We start from the raw sequence: 17468 nt of genomic DNA on the forward strand, positions 1-17468 counted from the left end.
TTATAGTTACTTACAGAATACACCTCGGCAAGCACTTTTATGTGTAAAATATCACAAATTGTTTAGGATATCTACAGCTGTTATTGCTGTTTTGGGGAAAGTGCTGTGCATTTCAAAGATGAAGAAATACCATTTGTTGCGGGAGGGTCATCTTGAAACTAGTAAGTTACTTTCGTGGTATATAACTTTGATTTTTTTTTTTTTATTATTATTTTCCTTTTTCCTCATTCTGTCTAGATATTGCTTCTGCATTTGTGGCACCTGTGGATCTTCAAGCTTACCCAATGTATTGCACTGTTGTGGCATATCCCACAGACCTCAGTACCATTAAACAAAGACTGGAAAGCAGATTTTACAGGTTAGATCCAATTATCAAGTTACTGCTGTGAAATACTGCCAGCCATGGTTTTGGTAGCTCTTTGCCTTATAATGACCAACCAGGGGGTGGGTACAGGTGTGCACTTTATTTTTCCCATCTTCGATCTTTGATCTAGGTTTACATTTTATAAAAAACTTTTAAAAGGATTGAACATTTCTTCTCCAAGATGTATTTTAGAATTATATGGCATTCAGATTCCTGCTTGTGGAAGTGACCTGTACTATGTGAAATTCAAGTTGCAGGACCAGAGACTAGGTTGATACAGTGACTTTCAGTCAAAAAGATTAAGTTTTCACTCTGCTTTTTTTTTAATAAATCTTTTTTGTAAGAGAAAACTTAGAAATATGTCAGGCATTTTTGTCCTAATACACATCCATGTAAGAGTATTCCCCTTTAAAGCCCTGCTGTTTCCTTTGGTTTTTGCGATATTTCTGGTTTGAAAATCAGTGCCCTTCTAACACTTGTTTTGAATAAATATGGATAGCATTTTATTTGAGGCCAAATTTCAAAGTAAATTTGTAGTACTTTATGCTTACTAACTGAAGATGAATTATGAATTAAAATAAGCTTATAATTTTCAAAAAACTCCCTGTTTTTTATACTCTGTATTGCAGTAATGCACATTGTTCCACATGTATTGCGTGATATGTGTTAATCCAGATTTCACCTCTATGATGTACTTTGCAATCAGAGGTGAGGACTTCTTGCTGGGTTTTGTTTCTCTTGTAGAAAGAGTAAGCAGTTATTTTTGGTAATCAGCGTACCTTCTTCAACTGGTCTCATTAGTTTGTAGTATTGTCGAGGCACGGTTAGGTAATAAGCAACCACTTTGCATTGTGTTTTCCAGCGAATTTTTTTTCTTTACGTTCTGCAGGAGGGATTGTTCAGATCACTTGTGATTTTGGTAGCTTTTCATGAGGCATATCTTAAAACATATTTTTTTTCACTTCTGACCCAGGAGTCTTAGTACGTCTGTGAGTTTTTTTCAAAAGAGCAAAACAACAGAAAAAATAAGACCTTTCCCAGTCACTACTGGCATGGCGTAGAACTAAATGCTAGACCCATAAATATGATTATATTGCATCTAAATGCTTGTGCTACACTAAATATGTTAAATGGTTAACTCTCTAAAACAGTGTGCATAATTTCTTTTCATTATGTTTTACTTCTATGAAAACAGAAGATTGTATATATTTGCAACTTCCATGCTGTCAGTTTTTATTTGAAATGGTATTTTTTTTTATTACATCTTTTTTACATTTGGATTTTTTTTATTATTTTTGCTGTTGTGCATCACTTTGTGAAAAGTAGCTATTAGGTCATTAAGTCAGAACTACGTGAAGAATTCTGATCGTTTTTTCTGTCAAAAAATATATGCTTTCAGTAATTTTTTATTACTATTTTGTTAAACCTCATCTGTGAATTAAGTGCTATCAGATGGGTTATGTATATCATAGAGGAATAATAAAAACTGAATTGTCCTGAGGAACATCAGCTGTATATTCTTAAAGCCACTTGCATAGATTTCCACAGGACATAACATTGAGAGCAGGAAGCCTGAGGAAGCTGCCTTCTGCTGGTCACGTAGGGCAATACATTGAACTGTGCATGTTTTCTGGTTTAATGTGAAGAATTATGAATGGGATAATACTTCGGAAGAAGGATGTGAAGCTTTTACTCCTGTTTTATATACTTTACTAGAAATTGTCTCTCTGCTCCTTTCCCTCTTGTCATACACAGGCGCCTTTCTTCATTAATGTGGGAAGTCCGGTACATAGAACATAACACTCGCACATTTAATGAACCTGGAAGTCCTATTGTCAAGTCTGCCAAATTTGTCACAGATCTTCTGCTGCACTTCATAAAGTGAGTTGCTTTGTAGGTCTGTTGGTAAGAGGCAGGAATAACAAGGTATTCAGCTTTTTCAGGTCTGAATTTTAAAGTGAGATAGTTCTGCAACTTGAATAAACCTGTTTTCTGATGTTGGGGTGAAAAAGAATAAAGCTTATCTTGACAAAGAACATGTAAGCTTGCAAACCAAAATGAAGTTGTATAGTAGATAGATTGGCATGGCATTTTATTTCAAGAGACTTTCTGCTAAATGATAAAAATGGGACCGAGTATCTTCATGGAGAGATAGATATATTTATAGGTAAGTTAGGAGTTCTAATTTTGAGTTTGAATACTTCCTAACATAGGAATAATTGTGTGTGTGCATGATTGTGGGCATTTATAATGTGATTGAAAATGATGTTAAAGATGCAAAATAAAAATTGGAAGCTTTGTAGTTGACAGAAATAGTAGCCTTTCAAATGTTCTTTTTTATTACTGTCTATAGAAAAACTCAATAAGAAATGTTTGATTTCTCACGGTCTCACTTGACACGTCTGCAGACCTAGAGTGAAGGCTGCTGTTCCCACCTTGTAGAAGTAGCAAGATACTTCATTAGTTTTACAGAAATTGTGTTGTTTTTAGTGATTTAGTTTCTAAGTGCTAAATTAAATCTTGTTCTTTATTTCATGCTCTCAAAAAACATTAGAATTTCATTGCCTATTTGGACATTTAGGACTTTTGACCCTGTTCATCGATCTTTGCTATCTTCAGTGCCAGTGATTTCTGATATTGGCTGTAAAGTGAAAAATAACTGCTTCAGATGTTAAAAGCTTGAGTGAAATAGAACTTTAGGAACATATATGTATCTGAAGGGCTTCTCTGTTACTATTTTTTTCTTTACCATGTTTGTTCTGCATGTTTTTTTCTGATTAATTAAGCAGCTCAAGGTTTTTCCAAAGTATGTGGTTTTAATTGGCTTAGCTAAATTAGTGCAACACAGGGATATTATTATTTAATAATGGCCTATAACTTAAGTCTATGAATATACTCATTGAAGTGAACTAGCAATGTATGTAAATAAAGCCCAGACCCTTTCTTTTGGGGGTTCTGTCTGTAGGGTAGAAGGCCTAGAATGTGGAAGGCAAACCCTGTGGTCTTAATGAGAGTGAAATATCTAGTGCCCTTGAGAATCTATGGTGTAAGTTACCCAAGTCTTTCAAAAAGCAGAAAATGAGAGTGTGAGGGTATTGTTTGATACCTTCTCTCCGAGCCGTTCTAGTGATAATCTGAGTAGCCCGTGTTATTCATTGCAGTTCCAGTGTAGAGTGGCTGAGTATTGACTCCCTTTTTCTCTTGGTTTATATTGCTACGTAGTAGAACACCTTTGGGCTTTCTTTTGTGTAGGAGTTTGCTCTGTTATGCAAGAACTAAAAATCAGTGTTTGTTTTGCTGATTTAATTATGGAGGTTTATACAATACCAGTCTTAGTTCTTATGCAAATAAACATTACATTTGAAATAACTTATGTCGTGGATGCTAATGTGTTAGAATGCCCTTTATGTGGTATTGTATTATATTTTCCTGATGGCAATAAATTCATGGTAAAGGATTATGATTTTTAATTTAAAAAAACTGACACCATTAAGTAGTCTGTATTTTATAGAGTGTGGATAATATTTTACAGCTTTTTGAGCAGAAAATTAGCTTCTCATATTACTGCAGCCTTCATAGTATTCTTATAGCACTAAGCGCTACTATTTTATTTAGGAATGGCTTTGTAAACATTTTCCTTATTCTAGACAAAATATAGTTGATCCCATAAGTGAAGGTGGAAATTAAGTGTTGGCATGTGTTTCTTTTCACAGAGACCAGAGTTGCTATGACATTATTCCATTATACAATGCAATGAAGAAGAAGGTGTTGTCTGACTCTGATGAGGTAAGTGGTTGTGTCTTAGACATTGGCGTTGATAGACTGGAGAAGTGGGACCACTGTCTCTGTCCTGCTGGATACGAAAGTACTGTTTTGAGTCACTGTAAGGGAGTGGGGTGTTCTTTTCTGTCCATTAAGTGTTTCTTTTTTGTCAGCTGGAAAGCTGGGTAAAAATCCATCCTCCTCTCTCTCCAGAGAGCTTTAACTGTTTTTTGGAGAATTTAGACGCTGCTTGGACTTCTGAGAGATTCTCAAAACCAACAGTAATGCAAATGCTTTGCAGAGGGACAAGGATAGAACCATAAATACTTAAATTATAAGTGACATACAGAAGAACTCACCTACTCATATATGCTTATATTTTTTTAACCTTTTTATGCGACTCATTATCTTGCTCAAAGGAAGAAGAGAAAGATACAAATGTGCCAGGAACTTCCACTAGAAAAAGAAAGGTAAATATATGTGTTTGTTTATGATTTTTAGTGCTATAAATAATTAGATGTACTTTTTTAAACTAAAGAATGCAAAACTGAAAATGTTTTTATTATCGTGTAATCTCAACTTCTGGGAAGCTTTGAACTTCAAGTGACATGTTATTCTACTGAGCTGTTTGTTCCGTGCAAAAGCATTTCTATCTGTGCTGCCGTATGTTACAAATTCATTAATGAGAATTTATATCTTGTAGGGTACCTTTCCTGTTAGGTTTTGCAAAACCAGCTAGTTTAATTAATATATACACCAGACAATGTTGTCATTTCAGGATCATCAGCCAAAGCGGCGGCTACGTAATAGAGCTCAGTCGTATGACATTCAGTCATGGAAGAAGCAATGCCAGGAGCTGCTGAATCTCATTTTTCAGTGTGAAGATTCTGAACCGTTTCGGCAGCCAGTGGATCTCCTTGAATATCCAGTGAGTATTTTACAACAGGAAAACTGTCTAGAATCCAGTTCACAGATTTTTTTTTTTTCCCCCCTCAACTTGTGACCATTTTTTCAATTCTTTTAATTGAAACTTAAGACAGTTCTATAGACAAAAAATTATTTTTCAGTGCTTGGTTGTCACTTGATAATGTTTTTTGTCTTCTTAAAAAAATTTTTATAATTATAATAATAATAATGTGTTTGAGATCCTCGAATAAGCTGATGCATTTCTCTGGTCTCTTAAATACTTTATTGCAAAGTGTTCAGGGGTGCCTGTGTTGTTAAGTAATTACAGCTTTTGCAATTAAGATGCATCTTTCCTTTTCTGTGTGAGATGTAGTCTTATATGAAGTGTGTATATTTGTTTGCTGCATGTGACAAACGTCATGGATTATTTTTTGTTTTAACTTTAGAAGTATAAAACCAAAGTAATTTTCATATTGCAGTCATCTGGGCTTGATGCAGGAAAAGTACCCACTGAAGAACTGTAGTGAACCATTAACTGTAGTAACAGTGACATTCACAAATTTTACTTTCTGCCTGGATGATTACTCTGGAGTTCGGATAGCTATGAGCAACCATTTGTAATTACAGAATATTTTAACACAAAAGTCTTGTCGCCTTGGATCTTTTTTAGCCTTTTAGGCTAGTTTTACTTTAACAAGGCAAAGGTTCTGCATGCTTTTCTTATAACGCATCTTGAGTTTTTATTTAAAATATCACTCTAAGGTGATTAACTTGGGGGAAAGTAATCATCCCAATTAGAGAAAAGAAATGCTTTTCTTTCAGAGGTCACTGGTAGGTCTGTCTTGATGCTTCTGCAGCCATTGGGCACTGTAATTTTTGAAGTAACCTAAACTTCATGCTGTGGCCAACTGCAAGTGGCCCTTTTTGTTTGGGGTGCTTGAATAAGCTGATGGAGAAAACCTTATTAAGCTTTGGCATCAAACACACTGCTCCCTGGTGTCGCAAATGTGTTTAACATTCAGAGGCACTCAAGTAGGTTCTATTTGTTCTGATGGATTAAGTTGACTTCATGGTTAATTTTGGTATTTTAAGCTTTTGGTCATATGGATATTTGTCTGTTTCTTCGATAGCCTAGGAAACAGGTTCAGTCATTGGCTTGAACGGGGTCCTGTTTAAGCCTGTGGAGTTTTCAATATATTAATATTACTTTTGTAAATTGCAGGTCTCCATTTGGGAAGCTGCTCAGTTTTCAGCAGGGATGTGCTAAGCCTCTGATCAGATTCAAATATTCAAACTTCATTATTTTAAAGCTGATACATCAAAACAGTGTTGGGCTTAGTACCCTAAGTTTGAGCTGTTAAGCCACCCAGAGAGCTTGTGGTCACACTTGCACACCATTATCATCTTCATGGCACTGTGTCATGGGACACAAGATTTTGAGCTCTGTATTTCAGTAAATCTATTTGCAAAATTAATTAAGTCTTGTATCACTTATCTTCTAACCTAGATCCTGTCAAGTATGTCAGTGAGGAGTTATATTGTGTATGAGTAGAGAGGATCAAAACATATTTAGCATTCTGTAGCTGTTTGAAGACAACATTTGGTTTAAACAGGTTTATCAAATGCAACCTAATGAAAACGATACATTAAGACTTGGGGGGGAAAAAAAGGTAGTAATATGTTGCTTTGTTATTTCTTAACAGGATTATCGGGATATTATCGACACTCCTATGGATTTTGCTACTGTTAGAGAAACACTGGAAGCTGGAAACTATGAGTCACCGATGGAGTTATGTAAAGATGTGAGACTGATCTTCAGCAATTCCAAGGCCTATACACCAAGTAAAAGATCAAGGGTAACTCTTAATTTTCTTTTTTCTTGTTTTTTTATAGGAATGCTTGTGTCTGAAAGATACAGGACAGGAAAACAGAGGCAGTGAAATTGAGTACTTTAAAAACAAGTTTAATTATTCCTGATCTCCAAACACTAATATTTCTGAGAATGTAGCAAAGCTTTATATTTTAAAGGAAAGGATTGTATGCTGTTTAAATGCCTAAAGGTCTGGTGTTCTGCAAGTGTGTTTCAAAAGTACATATTTGCAAGTGGATCTAAAGGGAGAGCTACATTGGAGGAAAGATCTGTAGAAACACGATTGTGAGTATAATAGTGAAATTTAATTGATATTTTTGTGAAGAAACTGGATTTTCAGAACACGTACAGATACACAGAGCCTCAACCTCCTCAGCATTGGAGGTTGTCCCAGACTGAAATATCCAGGTATAGAGTAGAGGATAATGAAATTGTGTTGTTTGCCAGCATGCAGTCCAATTGTAATGAAGCATTTAGGATTTCTAGGGGGACAGAACCGTTTACATAAAGCGTGAGCCATTCTTACTGAGCTCTTCCTGAAATGCTTTGCCTGCAGCAGAGTTAGTGATATTTCATCTCATATTGACTTGTAGGTGCAGTATATGTTAGCAGTGATAGTCATAAATGTGTACTTAGGCATGTTCAGGGCTTCTGTGTTGCTTTTTTTATACTAATGTGCTTTAGGTTTTAGACTAGAATTGTTAATAGATTTTATGTTTGGCTGTTCTAAATAGTAAATTAATCACAGAATGGTAGGGATTAGAATGAACCTCTGGAGATCATCTAGTCTAACTCCCTGGCTAAAGCAGGTTTACTCCCAGAGCAGTTTGCAGAAGAATGCATCCAGGCAGAGTTTGAATACATCCAGAAAAGCAGATTCCACAACCTCTCTGGGCAGCCTGTTCCAGTGCTCTGTCACCCACACAGTACAGAAGTTTTTCCTCATGTTTGGTTGGAACTTCCTGTGTTCTGGTTTGTACCCATTGCCCACTGTCCTATTACTACTGGGCACTACTGAAATGAGTCTGGCCCCGTCCTCTTAACGCCAGCCCTTTAGATATTTATAAGCCTTGATAAGATCCCTTCTCAGTCTTCTCCGTGCTAAACAGATGCAGGTGTTTCTGCCTTTCCTCATAACAGAGATGCTCCAGTCCCCTGATCATCTCCATGGCCCTCACTGGCCTCTCTCCAGGAGTTGCTTGTATTTCTTGAACTAGGGAGCTCAGAACTGGACACAGTACTCCAGACAGAGCTTCACTAGGACAGAATAGAGGGGGAGGAGAACCATCCTTGACCTGCTAGCCACACCTCCTGAGTGCATCCCAGGATACCACTGGCCTTCTTGGCCACGAGGGCACATTGCTGGATCATGATTAGCATGTTGTCAACCAGGACTACCAGGTCCTTCTCCACAGAGCTGCTTTCCAGCAGGACAATCCCTAACCTGTACTGGTGCAATCATCAGGACTTCGCTGTTTTAAAATGCAGGAACAAATTTCTTAGTAGGTGACTGGCAACAAGGATTGATGAGTGATTGGTTTCTCTTCAGTTACTAACAGACAATCCCACTCACTGTTTGGGCTGCCTAAAAATCAGTGGTTTGTCTTTTGGTTGCATCAAAGGGCAGGACTTTTGGGGCAGGTCTGAATTCTTTTGTTGTTTTGGGGTTTTTTCTCCTCTTAATCTTGTTAAACCAAGGTAGGACAATACTTAAAACTTTCTCAGCTCTGGAATGATTTCAGAATTTTGACACTTTTGTATTTTTTCATGTTTCTTCCAAGCTGACTGGTATAGCGGTAAACTGGCAGCACTTTTATTTTTCTTAAAAGTGAATATTCACAACCTGTGGACGTTCAGTGCATGTAACACGTAGTTGTTGAAGGGTGATATTTTTACCCTCACTTGTCGTTCAGTGATGTTTTTAGCATCTTACAATACATCACTGATGCTCAATTAAAGAGTAAATCTAAAGGCATCAGCTTTTTTCCCCCCCCCCCTTGGCACATTAGACATGTATTTTCATATAGTTTTTTTTACATATTTTCTACAAAATTTCTTTGAATGTCCTCTGCATTCAGAATTTGTCACACTTTTTAGTCAATTAATTCAATTTAGTTCAATATTGTCTTTGTTCTTCATATTCTAAGAAGGTGCTGTGTCCCCTCTTACAGTATCTAGAGAGTTCATGTCTTTTGTTTTTCTTTCTAGAATTAATAGCAACTGTGCTTAAATAAGTAATTCCAATCGAAACCAAATGTGATTTGAGTCTCTCTGTTAAAAAATAAGACATGTATGAGCCAGGATAATTCTGATACATTTAGTGCACCTGTTGCAACAAACTTCCTAGTAGAATCAATTCATTCATAAGAGGAACAGACTGATGTTCAAATATAGGTTATAAGGATGCAGCTTAATACAGAAAAAAGTTGAGAGTTCATGACCCCAGGTAAGATACAGTAAAATGCCATTAAGGGTCTCTCTTTTGTGGTTTCTGCTGGAGCTAGAAAAGGATGCATTCTGTAAAGGCAGTTGGAAAGATGGCTTTTCTAGTTTTTCCTTTTGTGTGTGATCTTCAGCTGTAATACACTTTCCAAAGCCATGAAAATAGTTAAAGGAGTGCCACACATGGATTAGTGTAAATTTGTTGAGACAGCCTGTACATTTCCTTTAAGAAGTTCCATATGAATTAGTTTACTTTTCTAGCTAGTATTCAGTGATAAATAAAATTACACTTTGTAAAAGTATAAAACTTGCTTTTTTTCCTGGCTTTTCTTTTTCAGATTTACAGCATGAGTTTGCGCCTTTCTGCTTTCTTTGAAGAACACATAAGTTCTATTTTATCAGATTATAAATCTGCCCTACGCTTCCATAAACGAAATACGATAAAGAAACGAAGGAAAAAAAGAAGTAGAAGCAGCTCGGTTTCCAGTAGTGTTGCATCCAGGTACACTCCTTTGCAGTATTCATTAAACAGTATGCAAGTTTGACATATATAAACACTAGAACTTAGTGCGTTTTTTTTCTTAATGCTTCCTGTGCTGTTCCCTGTATTGCAGAATGATAGCTTTGACATGCAAGTCCCTATGATGCGGAAGAGTGTTAGAACTTTACTTAGAGCTATAGTAGTGTAAGTGCTTAAAATCCAAATAAATGCCAAACGTGTACTGTAAAACAGCATTGTTAGGATAGTGATGGCATCATGTTTTGTCATTTAACTGTAGCATTTTTTGTAGAGTCACTTTTCAGAGGCTCACAAACACATCAGTTTCCAGAGTAAATGTCATATTTTTAACATAGTTCATGCAGAGATGTCTGGTTTATTTCCATGGTCTCAGACACTAGCATTTATTTTTATTCCTGTAAAATAAAAAAGTGGACGTCCAGGATACAAATTGTTATTCCTTTTGCAGCCCTGAAAGGAAGAGGAGATTAATAAAACCTCATTTGAAGGCAGAAACTTCTGCCACCGCTTCATCTTCTGCACCTGCACGGTCAACAGCACTGAGACATGCTCCACCTCAGATGAATGGAAAAGCAGCTGAAACCTCTTCCCTTGTGCGGACTCGAAGCAATAGGGGAATAACAGATGTGGCTGTTGCAGAGCAACCATCTACTTCTTCAGGAGCAAAGCCTTTAACAATAAAGCCTTTAATTACAAAGCCTAATACTACTGCAGGGTCAGGAAAGTCAGGCAAGTTGGTTTTCTTACTGTTTTTTTTAAGCTGTGAATGTTTTTAAACAAAACGTTTTGGAAATATAATGTATTTGTCTCTTTTAAGACTGGTTCTGTTTTCAAGCTGCTGGGCCTTTGAGTTTCTTCGGAGGAAGACTGAGTTGGTCAATGCTGTTGTATCCAGGGAACTTTCACATTTCTAGATCACTGATTCAAATTGTTTGTTTCTAGTAGAACATGACTTCTTTTTAGCCAGATAAGATTTAGAGGTATAAGCTACTGAACCTGAATTTTTTTTTTTCTTTTTGTCCTTCTAGTACTGGAGAATTCAACCAAACATTCCAAGAATCAGAATATTGTATCAAACCCTAGTCAAGCTGATAACAGTCCTGGCACTAGGAATAACACCACAAAAGAAAATCCTGACAAAGAGAAGCAAATCAAGCGCAAAGTAAAATCCTCCACTGTTAATCAACAAGGTATGGAGTTTTGTTGGAACTTTGCCCTCCTCAGTTATTGGTGTAGTGGCTGTATTGTTATAACTTTGGGGTGGGGAATTATGATTTAGCAGAACAGGGAAATCTAGCAGAGCAACTCAGCATCAGTTAATTTCCATCTTAAAACCTTAGCATGGTTTTGGCTACTCTTGACACCATTTCCATGTGTGATAGTGCCTTGTCAAGCTAAGTTTGATATGTGAACATACTTGTAACTTCATTTAAGTTATTACAAGGGTCATTATGGGTTCCCAAATTCCAAACCAGACTTCTGCAGGGTCACACTTTAAACCCTGTGGGTTTTACCTAATAAAACTCGTGAGTTGTATTTGGGTCTGTAACGCTGAGCGTGATGCCGCTCTCCACAGCTGCAAGCATAAAGATCACAGCATCCCAACTGCAATTCTGTTCTTTCATGTTTTGCCACAGCAGCATAGAACTATGCCATGTTTACTGCTTCTGTTTGGTGCATTTATATAGACTGGTCAGACCTAGTTTCATGTAATCTTCTGACTGAACTTGATCAGTCTTTTGACACCTGGATACCTTAACTCAAAGCTTCTATGGAGACTCAAATAAGATCTCCTCGTCATAAAAGCTTTCCTGTTTATGAAGGCATTTTGAACTGTTACGAAGCTGCTTTGAAGCAGCTAGATCCACCAAACATCTTTTCTCTGAAGATGGAGAAACAGCAAATTGTGCCCCACCTAATTAATCTGTTTGCTCCTTGTAGTCGTCCTCTCCCTTAGGATTATCTGTTTGTTCTTACATGCTTCTGAAAAAGCAGTTATGATCTGACAAGTTAAATCATCAGTCTGTTCCTTGCAAGCTTTCTCACAAGGGCCTAAGTTGTTATTCATTGCATGGTTAAATCTGCAGCTGTTACATGGTGGGATGTTTGGTCATGTCAAAGATATCTGAATGTTGTTGTCTTGCTCCTTGCTCTCCGGCGCATCCACTCATATGATAGTGGCAGCCTGTTCTTCCGTGCATGATGAGGCACATTTGAACACAGCAGGAGCTGTGCATGGATGTTCCACCAAAGTGTTGGGTGAACTGTCATGAATCTGTTCCTGGTCATGTTTTAGGCAAGGGTGGTGGTATTGGAACCTCTCTGTAAGAGGTCCTGTGACTTGCTGCACTGAGGAAGCTGAGTACCACCCATCTAAGAAACTCATAGCCCAGAAACGTCTCCAAGAAAATACCCTCTGCCATGTGTCCATTAATGTGTGGAAACTGTGAAAATCACATACTTTGATGTTGTTGTTGTTAGTCTTCTACATTTCTACCGTTTTCCTTATTTACTGTTGCCATAACCCTGGTCTGATGAACTGGCTATAAAGGACACTAGCTCAGGCTGAAAGAAATTTTTTCATTTCTCCAGAGATGACTTGCTGTGAAGCGTTCCCAATCCTTGCAGCAGTGCTTCGAGCAACTTTTTGCAGCTGCAGAATAGGAGGTTTTGTCCACTGGTAGTATATTGGCCAAGAAAAATACTTGAACTGTTCTTTTGCTGCCCCTTTTGCTCCCCCCTTTTCTCTTCAAGCTACCTTGAGCTAAACCCCACTAGAAGCTGCTCCTCATTGCATACTGGCATGAAGCGTGATTTTGGGTTTCTTAGATTTTGACACATTTGCTGTCGCTGTGAATCCATTCAGATATATTAGTAAGAGCTTTGTTAAGGCAGTGGGAAAATGAATGCAAATGCAAATCTGTTACGTGATGAGTGCTCTCATTTCTTTACAGCAGATTGCAAGAATAACGCTTTGGCATCAGGAAGCATTCAGGTGAATGGACACGGAGGGCAGCCTTCGAAACCGCCAGTTAAAAGAGGTCCTGGACGGAAACCGAAGGTGGAAACTAATAACACTGGCGGTGAAGTGGTGCACAAGAAAAGAGGCAGAAAACCAAAAAAGCTACAAATGATTGAACAGCAAAAGGCTGCAGAGCAGAATGCAATCCAGACCTCAAGGGATATACCAGAAGAAGCTTCTGCTTCTACTGCATGCAATTCTGTTTCTGGAAATAATATGAAGGAAGACTTGTTGCAAAAAAAAGGCCGTGGGGGTAGAAAGCCAAAAAGGAAGTTAAAGACCCATCAGCCAGGCTCAAACCTCTTAGTTCCTGTGAATGTTAAAATGCAAACGAGAAGCAGGAGGAAAAAGATAGCTAAGCCTATGGAGGAGGGCTCTGAAGAGCTTAAAGATTCTGAACCTCACATGAGAACTAGAAACCAGGGGAGGAGGACAGCCTTTTACAATGAAGATGACTCTGAGGAAGAGCAAAGGCAGCTATTGTTTGAAGACACCTCCTTAACTTTTGGAACATCTAGTAGAGGCAGAGTCCGAAAGTTGACTGAAAAAGCAAAAGCTAATTTAATTGGTTGGTAATTTTTGTCAAGGGTTTTACTTCAGAATGCTATGAAGCAGGTACAGTTGAGGAACAGCAGAACAGACTTCTGCTTCCCTGCTGCTATTATGAGTTAGAAGAATATGCTCTGATTTGGGGAGAAAAATTTAGCAAAAAACTAACTGAAAGAACATTCTTTGAAAGAAATATATATTTTAAACTTTTGCTATTTATTGCCCTCCAAATAGGTTATGCATTTCAAGTCATTTTGTTCATATTTGAGAATAATTGAAGCAATTTCTGACTGACGTACAGAGTTGAGAACTACTCTGCTCGAGTAGTGCTTAGTGTCTCTACACAATTGAAAAAAGGTAATAGAACTTTTAATGCCACAAACTGAAAATAGGAGTCTATTTTTGACCGAGCAAGGTACCCTTTGATTGTAAAGTCAAGTTGTCTAGGAAGGCAGATTTTGGCAAAAAGTGGCAGTAATTTCACTCACACGTCTGTTAACTACAAAACCACCAAACTTTGCAAATCTGAAAATGTTTGATTTCAGTTGTGATGGAACATTCAGCTGCAAAAGAAGCCTCGCACAGGCTGTTGGTTTATCCAAGTTCTGCCAAACATAGCAAAAATGTTGTCACGAATATAAATATATATATATATCCACATTGGAAAAAGTTTGACTAATGTCTAATTTTTCAGACCTTGATTCTTGTATCAATCACTAAATCTCTGTTTATTGTGCCAAAGACTGAGAATCAGTGCAGTGGAAAGCCTTTTTTTTTTTTTTTTCTTTTTGAGTGTCAGTCCAGCATACCATTTGCAGTGATAAAAGCTGTGTATTGTTTTCAATAGTAAGTTCTTAACATTGTTCTGAAATGTATCCTTTTTGGTACTTTTGGTAGAAAATAATGCACTGGTGGGGTCCTTTGACAGAGATGTTTTAGACAAAATGTATAATTGGTTAAAGGATTCAAGGGAATTACAGGACAGGTATGAAATTATGATGTTTACTTTCTGATCCAGATTGTTGTTTCTACAACTCTAGACATGCTTAAGAGGCTAAACTAACCTACAAAGAAAAGTGTATGTGTATATATATTAATATATACATAAACACATACATATAAGATATTACCCAGGTATAAATTTTTTTCAGGATTTTTTAGATAGCACTAGAATTGAAAATAAATTTTAAAGTGTCATACTTTATAGTTTAATTTTAAGGGGAAGATTGGTTATTTTCAATTATTAAGGTTAAAAGGCCAAATCACTTTTTATGCAATCATGTTTTATACAGTGGTCTCATTGCACATTGTGTTTTTCTGCACTTTTTATGGTATATCACGCTGACATAAGTCAATATACACCCTAAAGAAAAATTCCATTTAATGATTGTGCCTTGTATTCTATTATTTCTTGCATCCTTAGTAAAATTAAGTTGTCTATTGTAAATGATAACTATATGACTTAGGGGAATGTATTGTTATATGTACTGCTCTGGAAAAGAGAAGCAGTTATTTATTTGTTTATGGTACATTTAGTTATTTTATACCTTTACGAACAAACTTTAATACCATTTTCTATCACTTAAAATGTTGTCCAGTTTTAAGGAAAATAAAAGCAGAAGTAGTCATATTTTCTGAGATCTGGTATGGTACAAAAATGTAACCGAAATTTACTGGTTATACGTAGTTTTGGAAGTTTGGGTAGTGTGAAAAATTTCTTTTTGGTGTGTGACCCTAACTTAGTTGAAAAAATAAACCTGAAATGAAACCTCAATTCTGTACACCCTTACTTAATAATTCTCCTTTTTTACAAACACCACCTGCAACATTTGGAAGGGAGGGCATACAGAATTAAGACCTTAAATTTGCACGGATTCTGTACACGTACTGATTCTTCACTCTTATTTTCTGTTACAAAAAAAAAAAAGCTTAAATATTTGAAAAAAGAACATAGGTATCTGGCACCAGGACGGACGTACATACGCTACTGTGGAGAGCAAATTGGTATCCACTGTACCTAGTTTCATGTAGTTTGTAATGCATTTTGCTAGAAAAAAATGACTAAAATATTATCCAGATTCTCTTTGAATTGTTTTGGATATGAATTTGGGGAGCAGGGATTAGTTTGCATTTCATGTTTTGCTATATTTATTTTTTCTAACAAATATTTCTTCATCATTCAGTTAAAATGGAGTCACTGAACATGTGGTAAGAATACAAGCTAGGGTTGTACAGTTGCAGTACAGCTTCACAATTCAGAAGTAATTGATTCTACTTGTTAATTTTGTCAAATCTCACTGATGAAGGCAATCATTTGAAAATGTGTAATTTCCTGATGTTATCTGCATTGTAATATATGAAATAGATTATATCAAAAATGCAACTTCTGTATTTACTCCATTTGTAATAATGTTTTATATGGCATGTTTATGTATATATTTATATCTCAAAAATACCTTGTATATAAGTTTCAGAGACTGAAATAATCTACGTTCCCTTAACAGTAGGTAGAAACTTGTACATCCTAATTATATGAGACTAGAAGGCCTTACCCACAGAGCATGGGTACTGCTTCCCACCCCAAAATATTGGTGACTTTAGCCAGTAATTTTTTAATTCATGTTAGACACGTTAATGTGTTTCCTTTTAAAATAAATTGTGGATTATTTGGGTCATTTTTTTTAATAGAAGCAACACAAAAAAATTATTAGAAATTCTTACCTGCTTTATTTAAAAGTTATATTTTTATAATTTAATTTCACTAGGTTGCAACCTTTGTTTATGAGACTTCAGTCACCATCAGAGTGTGCATTTTGGTCAGAGAAAAATGTATTGTTTGAGGTTGTTATGCCATTCTGTATCAACACAAAAAAAGCTTTTGATTAGAAAGTCTTAAGCTTTTAAATGTGAGCAATAAACTATTGGTCAGTGTTCTGAAATAACTTGAGAACTATAGTTATGTGCATGTTGTAAAATGCCATCCCAAGTACCTAACAACTGGTTCAGAAAATGGAGTATCAAAATCTCGTGTGCTTGTTTCACGTACGCATTGTAAATATTACATAGGGTCGTAATTATAAATGTGCAAACGATCTTACAGACCTGGCAGCAATTCACACAGTTTTATTCATTAAATTTATTTATATTTGACATGGATATGAGGATATTGTTCTGGTACTTCTGCTCTATACTGGGAAACGTTAAAATTGGTATTTACCTCTGAGTGGTATCTTAATAACGGTGTGTTCTCTAACTGCCGGTGAGGAAATCACTTCTGTTTCTGTGATACCAGTGTGCTCTGCATGTTAACAGAAATCATTGTACCCGTGCCTACTTACTTAATAACTCCCCAGCCATTTTATTTCTCTTGTTAGTGTGTTCTCTGGGAACTGAACTTAAATTTTACCACTATGATGTTCATGATTGTCAATATTGAACTAGAGCTCTTCGTCACTCGGCAATGACCAGTGATACAACTTTACAGAAAAATGTCTTCCTCCAGTGATTAGACTGCTGTGATTATATTTGTTTATTTGTACAGTATCCGGGTTGTACACGTGATCGGTTTGTTGATAGACTTGTAAGATTGAGTTGGTTGAGTTAAGTATTACTATGGCTTAATATTTGTAAAAGTATTAATTGATAAAGGACCCTGATGGAGCGCGTAGGATATATTAGTATCTATGAAAAAATAAATTGTAGTTTAGAGACAACCTATTCACTGTATTGCTGTACAAATATTTTTTCAAGTACCAATTCCCATTTTGTGCCAGAGGCTTTTGTTTTACCAAAAAAAAAAGGGACTACATACAACACACAAATAGTGTTGTCTGTTCAGTAACTTCAGGCTTGTTACAGTTTTTACACCGCATTGTTAGATCTTTTGCTCATGTTTGTTGGATCGAGGACTACAAGTAAATGCTTTAGTGTGTAATTTGAATTTAGGCACATGTTAAATGGTTGACCTGTTCTGGAAAAGCAATAGGCTTAACTAGATGGGACCCTTTCACCCTGTATTTGCATAGTAAATTGG

At 36.4% G+C, this 17468-nt stretch overlaps 1 protein-coding gene across 2 annotated transcripts in view; it reads left to right on the forward strand.

Annotated features, from left to right (window-relative positions):
* The window catches only part of PHIP (pleckstrin homology domain interacting protein), a 121201-nt gene extending 105288 nt beyond the window's left edge, over positions 1-15913 (forward strand). The window contains exons 31-40 of one of the 2 annotated variants that reach the window (XM_069851322.1): positions 238-358; positions 2120-2245; positions 4078-4150; positions 4546-4596; positions 4905-5054; positions 6736-6888; positions 9683-9846; positions 10313-10593; positions 10893-11054; positions 12822-15913. In XM_069851322.1, coding sequence (XP_069707423.1) covers positions 238-358; positions 2120-2245; positions 4078-4150; positions 4546-4596; positions 4905-5054; positions 6736-6888; positions 9683-9846; positions 10313-10593; positions 10893-11054; positions 12822-13462 — 1922 coding nt within the window. In that variant the 3' untranslated portion in view covers positions 13463-15913. Of the gene's footprint in view, positions 1-237; positions 359-2119; positions 2246-4077; positions 4151-4545; positions 4597-4904; positions 5055-6735; positions 6889-9682; positions 9847-10312; positions 10594-10892; positions 11055-12818 lie in introns of both variants that reach the window. The other variant, XM_069851321.1, reaches the window with a different exon arrangement.
* Positions 15914-17468: the final 1555 nt, after the last annotated feature.

This window comes from Phaenicophaeus curvirostris, chromosome 2, assembly GCF_032191515.1.
Source record: "Phaenicophaeus curvirostris isolate KB17595 chromosome 2, BPBGC_Pcur_1.0, whole genome shotgun sequence".
Taxonomy (NCBI): domain Eukaryota; kingdom Metazoa; phylum Chordata; class Aves; order Cuculiformes; family Cuculidae; genus Phaenicophaeus; species Phaenicophaeus curvirostris.